The 10,000-nt window shown below is 46.1% G+C and overlaps 3 protein-coding genes across 4 annotated transcripts in view; 2 read left to right on the forward strand and 1 right to left on the reverse strand.

Moving 5' to 3' along the window:
- Window positions 1–4,252, forward strand: part of LOC132861136 (uncharacterized) — a 5,183-nt gene extending 931 nt beyond the window's left edge. Inside the window, exons 2-4 of one of the 2 annotated variants that reach the window (XM_060892519.1) lie at window positions 467–787; window positions 1,268–1,508; window positions 2,062–4,252. In XM_060892519.1, coding sequence (XP_060748502.1) covers window positions 467–787; window positions 1,268–1,508; window positions 2,062–2,813 — 1,314 coding nt within the window. In that variant the 3' untranslated portion in view covers window positions 2,814–4,252. The remainder of the gene's footprint in view (window positions 1–466; window positions 788–1,267; window positions 1,509–2,061) is intronic. The other variant, XM_060892520.1, reaches the window with a different exon arrangement.
- On the reverse strand, window positions 4,145–6,304 carry si:dkey-66i24.7 (uncharacterized). Its single transcript, XM_060892526.1, has 2 exons — window positions 6,089–6,304; window positions 4,145–5,384 (listed from the first exon to the last, which is right to left on the reverse strand). Exons 1-2 carry the CDS (start codon window positions 6,156–6,158, stop codon window positions 4,741–4,743), a joined length of 714 nt encoding a protein of 237 aa, XP_060748509.1. The 5' UTR covers window positions 6,159–6,304; the 3' UTR covers window positions 4,145–4,740.
- A 237-nt stretch (window positions 6,305–6,541) lies between these two features.
- armc5 (armadillo repeat containing 5) overlaps window positions 6,542–10,000 on the forward strand; it is a 6,122-nt gene continuing 2,663 nt past the window's right edge. Inside the window, exons 1-6 of the mRNA XM_060892514.1 lie at window positions 6,542–6,824; window positions 7,097–7,488; window positions 7,628–7,658; window positions 7,976–8,086; window positions 8,322–9,213; window positions 9,334–10,000. The exon at window positions 9,334–10,000 is cut by the window's right edge and continues 94 nt beyond it. Coding sequence (XP_060748497.1) covers window positions 7,114–7,488; window positions 7,628–7,658; window positions 7,976–8,086; window positions 8,322–9,213; window positions 9,334–10,000 — 2,076 coding nt within the window. The 5' untranslated portion in view covers window positions 6,542–6,824; window positions 7,097–7,113. The remainder of the gene's footprint in view (window positions 6,825–7,096; window positions 7,489–7,627; window positions 7,659–7,975; window positions 8,087–8,321; window positions 9,214–9,333) is intronic.

Here is a 10,000-nt window from a genome sequence, read left to right on the forward strand (position 1 = left end):
TAACAAACAGTTAACATAAACTGTTAGCACAACAAACTGTTAGCATAACAAACAGTTAACATAAACTGTTAGCACAACAAGCTGTTAGCATAGGAAACAGCTTAGCACAACAAAATCAGCATAACAAAGTGTTAGCATAACAAACAGCATAACAAACAGTTAACATAAACTGTTAGCACAACAAACATCTTAGCACAACAAACTCAGCATAACAAAGTGTTAGCATAACAGCTGTTAGCATAACAAACGGTTAGCACAACAAGCTGTTAGCATAATAAACAGCTTAGCACAACAAACAGCATAACAAAATTTTAGCATAACAAACAGTTAACATAAACTGTTAGCATAACAGCTGTTAGCATAATAAACAGGACTCAGTGTAAAAGATTATAACACAATGTCTGTATTTTATGGAACAGTAAATGTAGGATGTAAATGTTTTATTGTGTGTAAACGGTGTGTGCAGGCGGCAGGGAGACGGTCGGCGGCTGCCGCGGGGCGGCTGGTGATGGATGTGATGCAGTCGGAGTGGGAGCCTCTGTCTCAATGTGAGCTGGAGCAGCGTCTGGACCAAGCTGTGGAGGAGATCCTGGAGGCAGAGCTGATGTCAAGGCTGCATGGGCAGAACCAGAGTGTGCTTACACATCTCCCTCAGCAGGATGAGATGATCACACACACCTCTCTCACACCCACTCCAGCAGCCTCGCTCCTCTGTCACGCAGAAGGAGAAGCTACTTCAGAAATCCACCAGCACGTCACTGAGATACAGGAGAACCCCACAGTCCAGGTCTGTCCAGCTTTGGAATCAGACTGTTCTGTGTTCCACTTTTATCCTCTGATGATCTTCAGTGTCTCTCTGTATCTGTATCAGTATCCATATTTGACTCTGTCTCTCTGTCTCCATCTTTTTCTCTAGCTCCTTTTTGTCTCGACTAAAGTTTTGGTTTATGGATCAATTAACCTCAAGACGACAACTCAAAAATCTCTCTCCCCCTCTATCTCTCTCTCTCTCCCTCTGTCTCTCTCCCCCTCTATCTCTCTCTCTCTCTCTCCCTCTTTCTCTCTCCCCCTCTATCTCTCTCTTTCTCTCTCCCCCTCTATCTATCTCTCTGTCTCTGTTTATCCCCTCTCTCTCTCTGTCTGTCTCTCTCCCTCTCTGTCTCTCTCCCTCCCCCCCTCTCACTCTCTCTGTCTCTCTCTCTTTCTCTCCCCCTCTATCTAACCCCCCCTCTCCCCCACTCTCTCTCCCCCCCTCTCTCCCTCTCAGTACCTCACGTCTCTTCTCCAGAAGCTGAAGTGGCGTGACAGTCAGAGGTGTCTGAAGGGAAGATCTCGCTTGTCCTTGTCCCACACGGTGTTCCTGTCTCTCACTCTGCTCTCCACTCGTCTCAGCTACCGCTCCGTGTCTGCCACCCTCCGCCTGGAAAAAGGGAACATACACCGCATCTTCTTCTCCTTCTGCCACAGAGTCAACACGTTGCAGAATCAGATCGTCCGCTGGCCCAGCGGTGTGTACGTGCTCTAGCAGTGTCCCAGTGCTGTCTCTGCCCCATCTGACCATGAGATACATGCAGAACACAAACCTGGAGCTCATTAAGGGTGTAGTAAAGGTTTAAAATCTGTAAACATCATAAACCTTTGAGCAGTTACAGGAAATGAAAGAAAAGAAGGTCCCTTAAATTCAATCCTTAACTACATCTTAAGTGTAGACAAGAAAAAAAGTTTCCATATAGAACATTTTATTGTCTGTAGAAAAGCTTTGATCAAATCTTTGTGTAAATAATCAGGTAGAACAGAACAGCAGGTCCGAGTGCAGCAGCTTTTCCCCGTGTTTCCTGTTTGTTTCTCAGTTCTCCTTCGGCGTGTTTAATATTCCTGCAGTGAAACGCAGACGTCTGGCTCAGAGACGGCTCTTTTCCAGGGTCTGCTTGTTTGTAGTTCAAATCAAGGGACACCGCCCCCTAGTGGACACACTAACAAAAGAAATCCTATAGAAACTTTTAACATAAGAAGTGACTACAAATTCCTTTCTGCTAACAACTTGGTCGTTCCTCTCTGTAGGTCAGGAGGCATCTGCACTCCTGCTCCCCTTCTCCAGCTGCCTGGGCTGTGATGAGAAGTTTCATCAGGAAGGTCTACCTAAAGTGCTGGGAGTGTTGGGCCACACCCGCATCCCATTCCGCCTTCCTCCAAGCAAGCAGGACTCTGAGAGCGACGCTTCACAGGCCAAGAGGCTCTGGAAGGGTTTTCACCCGGACTCGTGGTTAAACCTGGAGCTGGTGTGTGACGCCAAGGGTCGTTTTATCCACTGCAGTGTCAGTCGAGGTTCTCAAAGGAACCGAGGTGAAGCTCTGAGACGGATATTAGCACAGAATCCGGAGCTCCTGCCTCCAGGAACCTGCCTGCTAGCCGGAGCTGGATATCCCCTCACGCAGCACATCCTCACCCCGTATCGTCCCGCACAGAACCCTCAGGAGAACCTGTACAACGCAGCACTGGAGACGCACCTGCGGAGGCTGCAGCAGGCCGTCGCAGGACTGAAGGAGCGTTTCGTAAGACTGCGCTATCTGGACATGGGGAAGTTTGAGAGGGCCGGAGTCACGGTGCTGACCTGCTGCATACTACACACAGCACTGCTGCACGCCGGCTACACCACCACAGGGCAGGTGGAGCACCACGCTGAGGAGGAGGAGGAGGAGGAAGAGGGCATAAAGGAGGAAGATGGAGTCAAGCTAAGAGAAACTGTCACTAATCTACTGTACAGAGTGATGGAGTCGGGGACAGAGGAACAGATCCGTACTCGTGATGTTTAGGTTTACTAACAAACTGTAAGGCTGCATTTAGTAAAAACCCTGAGTTTATGTTACGGTTTTATTTAATGACTACAAAACATCATAAAAAAAATCTAAATTTCAGCTTCAGATTATGATAAAAAACAAAACAAATCATAAAATATGAAATCAAATTGTTTGTGACCGAAATGTATTTATTATAGACATTTATGACTGAAATTTAATCGTTTAACTTCAAAACAAACTCAGCAGGAATTGTGGAATTTTCTCCATAACTTTCACTTTTGGTGCAAATCTGTTATTGTTAAAACTAGAAGTTTAAAAATTCAATGAAAGTATTAATGAATAATTAATGAAGTTGTTTAAATAAAACCTTGTATGAACAGTTAAAAACACTCTTATATATAACACTGTATCTGTTGCACCTTAACATATTAGATATATATTATATTTTTATATATATATTTATATATAAGTGCATATTGTATATAATGTGTAGTGCTATTATAAATATGTCTAATAGTACACTGTGTACTGACTATATTGTATGAGCATATTGCACATTTGCACATTTTCATCTGTATGTAAATTGTTTCTGGAGTTCGCTCCTAAGAATTTCACTCACTAAGGCACGTGCTGTGGTGATGAGACAATAAAAGTGACGACTTATATAAAAGATATATAAATATTTAAGTGAACATCGTCTGAACAGCAGAAACATGTCACTGGATACGACTCCGAACTGGATACGACTCCTCTGATTGGACACGGTGACTCTAATCGGACTCGTGACTGATTGGACTTGTGACTCCTCTGACTGGACACGACTCCTCTGATTGGACACGGTGACTCTAATCGGACTCGTGATTGACTGGACACTGTGACTCCAATCGGACTTGTGACATTGGACACGACTCCTCTGATTGGACTCGTGACTGATAGGACACAGTGACTCTGATTGGACTCGTGACTGATTGGACTCATGACTGATTGGACATCACTCCTCTGACTGGACACGCGACTTGGACACACCAACTGTCTGACGTCCAACATAGACTCTGTCTCATGCTGCTGCAGGATCACTTTTACACAGCAGATCAAACACCGTTTTAAGCACTCAATAAAAGAAACACTGTCAGGTCACGGCGTCGGACAGGGAGCTTTCTAAAAAGTCTGATTTTCACACTTTAAAATAACGAGAACGGAGAAGCAGAACAGTTAAGAGAAGACAAGCTCTTATGCTCTGTCTCTGGAGTCACAATGCTGGCTTTGCACTTAAATAAACTTCTTCCTGCGCTCATCATCATCATCATCATCATCATCATCATGATGCAGTATACACAAGACTAGAATGATTTAATCCAGAGTTTTATAAGTGACTCATGTTTCGGAGCTAACAGACAGACCTGTGGATCACTGAGTTTAATATGTGAGGATTAAATGTCTGTTTTTTACAGCAATCTGTGGTGTAGAATGTTTACTTTCTGTAATGCTGAATTAAAAACATCAAAGTTCATCATTTACAAACGACGTTACAGCTTTATAACAGTTTATAACTCAGTTTAAAAATGAAACCTAAAACCTCCTGATGTTTAGTTTCACTGTCTGGGCATGAATCCTGATTCTGATATGCAAATGATATGCAAATGAGCAGTCATGCACTGCCACATCAACCAGTGACAAGTTTCTTAACCTAAATATTTTAACCTAATTAGCATATTTACGGAATGTTGAGTTCTTTAAGGAGTTAAAGTAGATTTCTGATGTGAATCAACACACACACGATCAGCAGTATTGATTGTATTCATTTTAACACGCATCAAGGAAAGTGAAGTCATTTCAGGAAACAGTACAAGCTGATGCTTCTCTCTGACTCTCTCTCAGACTCTCTGATCAGCTGAATCAGGAAAACACCCTGGAGATGAGGATGGAGTAATGGATGGAGCTCTTAATGCTGAGAGGACAGAGAAGCAAGTGACTGTGAGATGACGGTGTCTTTGGGCGTGGTCACGGCGTCCTGTGCCAGGCTGCTGATGGCACGAGCGAGGTTGTTGATAGCGTCGATCTTCCTCTCCTCCAGCACTTTCTGCTGAGCCCACATGTTCAGCTTGCGTTCCTGGAGCTCCAGGTACAGCTGCAGAACGTCCTGAGGAGGGCGGGAAGGGGTGGGGCCGGGCAGGGTGGTGATTGTGGGTGAGGGCAGGATCGGTGTGTAGTGTTTGCTCGCCATGGCTTTCCCCAGCTTGGTGTTACTGAGCTTGGCTTTGCGCTGAGCTTCGAGCTCCTCGTAGCTGCGACCGAGAACCTGGTCCATGGCCCTGAAGAACTCCCAGTGCACGGCGTGAACTCCAAGGCGCTTTGCACGTTCTGCGTTCTTCCTGTACGTCGCCAGCATGTTCCTCCACTTCAGGTCGCACTCGAAGGCTCGGACAGGGACGTCTGCGTAGCCCTCGGCTCTTAACCTTGCCGTCACTTGCTCGGCCACGCCCTCCCACAGTCTCTTCTTCTTACACACGGGCTGATCGAACTCCGCCTCCATGTCCAGACGAACACGGACCAAGTGCCATGTGGCCTGTAACGTCCACACAAACTCTAGGGGGGGAAACGAACAGAATAAAGTTTATTCTATGTGCTTTATTGTACATATAAATGTTTTAAAAGTGATTATTTATTTTAATAAACTTTCAAGAGGACGAAGCTCTCACGGTGCCCTATGATGTACAAATAAAGTAATGAAAATAAACTAAAATTATTTACAATACATTAATTAATTAATAAAAATAATAATACTTAAAAAAACTTTATATACACATCAACTTAATAATTTAAATTCAAAAGCAATCATTTGTTCATTATATGAAATAAACCTTTCATTTACATCAATGTGGGAAAAATGTAAACTTATATGTAAAAAAAAAATCACTAGAATATTTTTTATTCTGTTTTGAAGAATAAAAAAATTCCCTCAAATTGTTTTTAGTTTCTTTGCTAAAAACGTGTAAACTTTTAAAACTTCCACCATTCAGTTGTTTGCATGCTTTTAATTGTTATTTTAAAATCCTTTCCTAAACTTCATTCTGTTTTTAAAGTCATTTTAAAGTTAAAGAGAAATTTCTATTGAGATTAAAAAATGAATGAAAACGATCACAGCAGTAAAACGGTGTAAATCCCAAATAGCGCTCTATAGCGCAGGTAAGTGCACTTCATGCTGTTTAAAGGACGCCACCTTTGCGCCCTACCTAGTGCACTTGTCTAAGGGGGTGTCAGGTTTTTGGGACTCCGCCATGTTTATTTACCTGTTTTCGACTTTTCGGTGTCCGCAGTTAAAAGTGTGCTGTTTGTGACTATAGACTCGGTCACCTCCATTATCACACTAAAGTGTTTTAACGCGTTATTTTAGATGAAAGTTTCCGCTGACTTTAACAACGCGGTTTAAAGCGATGACCTGCTCACTTTCAGCAGCGGTGACAATAACAACGACCTTCCTCTCAGCAGCTGCTCTAAAATATGGACGCGGTCGTGTAAAGGATCATGGGAAATGTAGTCAGCGTTTGTTACGAACGAACACTGTTTTCACGTGTCAAAATCAAACTATTGTTTATTTTCGGTCATATATCATAAGTAACTATATTTCTTACAGAAATATGATGATCATTTGTTTAACTTCAGTGACGTTTTCACTTCACTCAACGAGAAATCTGACACAAGAACTACAAACACCATGAGCGGGACGTGACGTGTAACGCGCATGCGCCCCTTCGCTTCTCTTTCCGACTTTCTACAAAAGATGGCGTTTGTGCAAAAACCGAGTCGCTTGTGTTTGTTTGAACTCATGAACCGCGGCCTGTGGAAGGCAGAGTGACGGAAAGTTATAGTCAACCTTAGAAAAATCAACAAAACACAACCAGATATGAAATAATAAATAATCGCCGTTTAGTTTCTACTCGGATTAAAGGCCTACAGTCGGGCTGCTTGTTTATGGAGCCGACGTTCGGTGAAAAAAACTACATTTCCCAGCAGCACTTTCGAAAGGTGACGTCATCAAAACGCCTATTATTATTATTATTATTATTATTATTATTATTATTATTATTATTATTATTATTACTGTAATTAGTTACAGCAATATTTTTGTGCTGATTTTTTTTTTTCAAGTTTTATAATTTTTTTCCTTAATTGTTTTTTTTTTTATGTAAGTTTTTCTTCATTATGTATTATGCAGTTTATAAAAGGCTTTTGGTAAAAGGAGATTAGATTATAAGGTGTGTGTGTGTGTGTGTGTGTGTGTGTGTGTGTGTGTGTAGGGTGTTATAAACCCAACATGGCCACCCAATCAGAACAGAAAGTAAACCAGGCCAGAAGCCGTACAGATGCTTCATCTTCGTCACCTGAGTCGTCTCTGTCCTGGTGTCTGATCCAACTGAACAAGTCCGTCCCCAGAGCAGGCGCCTTGCCCGAGACCAAACCCTCCAGAGAGGCGGATAAGCGCCTCCGGACGGGTCAGTGGAGGGCTCTGGTGGCCCTGCGCACTCACCACATTAAAGGAGGGAGCAGCAGGATCGGGCGGTACCAGGCGCAGGGTGGATTGCTCCCCCTACTGGCTATCCTGCGCAGACCAGAGAGCTCTAGGAAAGTCCTGGACCTGACCCTCAGCATTCTGGCCAACTGCTGCACGGAGAAGCAGACACGAGCCGAGGTATGAGACGCAGCACAGGGAGAAATCAGAACAGCTGGGAATTTTATTGGCTTTTAATGTATTTAAAGGTTTTTTAATGCCTTTAAACTAAACCTATGACCTCTGACCTTTAAAGTAAATTGCAGTTTTCTGTGTTCAGGTGCGGAGGCTGGACGGCGTTTCTCTCGTAGGTGAGTCTCTCGACGGTCACACTTCATCTGTAGTCTTAAAGTTAAACAGGTAAAGGAGAAGTGTGGTGCTGTTCACACTGTGTGTGTAGTTTGTCTGCTCACATACGGCTTGTTTCCCTGCGCTGAGGAAAACATTAATGATAAAGTTCAGCTGCAGTCTTCACACACACACACACACACACACACACACACACACACCATCACACACACACCATCACACACACCATCGTCATCAATTTGTGGGGTGAATTTAATGATGTTTAAATTGCTGTTTGTGTGTGTGTGTGTGTGTGTGTGTGTGTGTTTCCCACGCTCAGTGGAGGTCCTGAAGAGACATGCGTCAGTGGAGACGGTGGAGAACCGAGCAGCTCGTGCTTTGGGGAATCTCGCTATGGACCCTGAGGGATCTGCGCAGGTTCACTCGGCAGGTCTGTGCCTACATTTTAGCCCTGCCTTCTCCAACATGCCCTGTCAATCAAAGAAACCCCGCCCCTCAAAGTTTATTTGGAATGTTTGGATGTGGAATTATGTGCTGTTGGTTTCTGTGTAGAAATCTTAGAGTTCTCAAAGTAGTTTAGGTGTAGTGATGATTTGCATATTATATAAAATACACCAATTAGATTTCACCTTCTCTCTCTCTCTCTCTCTCTCTCTCATACATAGGTGGTGTTCCTCCTCTGCTCCTCTGCCTGTCCCTGTCCAGCTCCCCCTCATCTCCATCCTCTCCCTCCACGGTACCTGCTCCACCTCCAGCTGTGTCATCATCCACACTGGAACGTGCTCAGTCAGCTGCTCGCGCTCTGTTCTACCTCTCTGACACGCCCTCCAACCGTTTCTCTTTGCTCTCCCAGGGTGCCCTGCGAGCTTTCGTGCTCTTTCTTGCCCCTGAGTACCCCCTGGGGCTGAGGAGGGCGTGTCTCCGCACTCTTCACGAGCTGACGCGTGGCTGCGGCGCCGCATGCGCACGAGAGGTGTCCATCTCAGGAGTGTTGTCTCAGCTCGGCCCACTGGCATCAGGAGAAGGAGGCGGGGCTCTGGAGGAGCTGGCGCTAAAGACACTGGCTAATCTGTGCTCTCAGGGCTGCCTGCGCCCCCTGGTGGGCTCGCTGGGCGTCATTCAGAAGTTCATAGAGGAAGCAAAAAAGGATCCTTTGAAATCCAGCATTCTGTTCAAGGCTCTGTGTTTGTGCTGCAAAGAGGCAGTGAACCGTGCGAAGGTGAAGGAGAACGGAGGACTGGAGGTGCTGATCCGCTTCCTGTCCACATATCAGAACCATCCTTTGACCAGATTGGCCATCTTGGCCTGTGTGGACTTCATGTACGACGAGGCGGCTCTGGAGCAGCTGCAGGAGCTCGGCCTGGTCCCGCTCCTGGTCCAGCGCCTCGTGGACGTCACCCGGGGAGACGACTTCAAGATGGACAGCGGGCTCTCTGCGAGCGCACAGTGCTCCGAGCTCAGCTCTTGTTTCGACTCCTTTGATTTTCCTCTTTCTGACGGGAGCCGAAAGGAGGACGTGGGGAAGGAGCAAAGTTCTTCTAGCTTTCTGAGCCTCAGGTGAACTTTTCACTCATGATGCCTCATAGACATGAACCAGATTGTAGAGAATGTTTTAACAGGTCTGTGTGTGTGTGTGTGTGTGTGTGTGTGTGTGTGTGTGTGTGTGTGTTGTTGTAGGTCCTGGCTGCTCTCTGAGGGTTTTATCTCTTCAGAAGTGGAGCTGAATTCGCCCTGTGGTTCAGATGGAGATTCAGGTTCTCCTTCTCTCACCTGCTCTTCTTCCTCTTCCTCCTCTCCATCCTGGTCCTCTTCACCATCTCCTCTAGCTCCTGATGGTTCTCCATCTCCAGCTCAACAGAAACCCGTCTCGTCTCCTTGTGCTCGTCCCAGAGCCTGTCGTCTGCCCGTCCCTGTGAGTCCTGCGTCTCCGAGTCTTCAGCCGACGCTCTGCGCCTCCACCCCACAAACCAAACCCCCCGTTTCTCCCTGTAAAGTCTCGTCCCCCCCGAGGAAGCGAGCTCGCACGTCTTCCGTGTCCTCCTCCGCGTCTCGCTTCAGCCTCGTCTCCTTGGAAGCCCCTCCGGCGATACCGAAGACGCCTGTGTACCAGCACCCGTACCACCCCGAGCCGTGGGCACCAGAGTCTCCCATACTGCTGCTGCTCTCCCGCTTCTCCCACGCCACAGACCCGAGCGCCACTCTCGTCACCGCGCCCGTCTTCTCCGCCCTGCTCTACTATCTGACGCAGCACCGCGAGCCGAGCGGACGCTGCAGCCGCATGCTGGTGAGAATCAGCTGCAACCTGAACTGCCTGCAGCCGCTGGTCCGCACCGGCGCCGTCGCT

The sequence above is a fragment of the Tachysurus vachellii genome, chromosome 18 (genome assembly GCF_030014155.1).
Source record: "Tachysurus vachellii isolate PV-2020 chromosome 18, HZAU_Pvac_v1, whole genome shotgun sequence".
In the NCBI taxonomy this organism is placed as follows: Eukaryota; Metazoa; Chordata; class Actinopteri; order Siluriformes; family Bagridae; genus Tachysurus; species Tachysurus vachellii.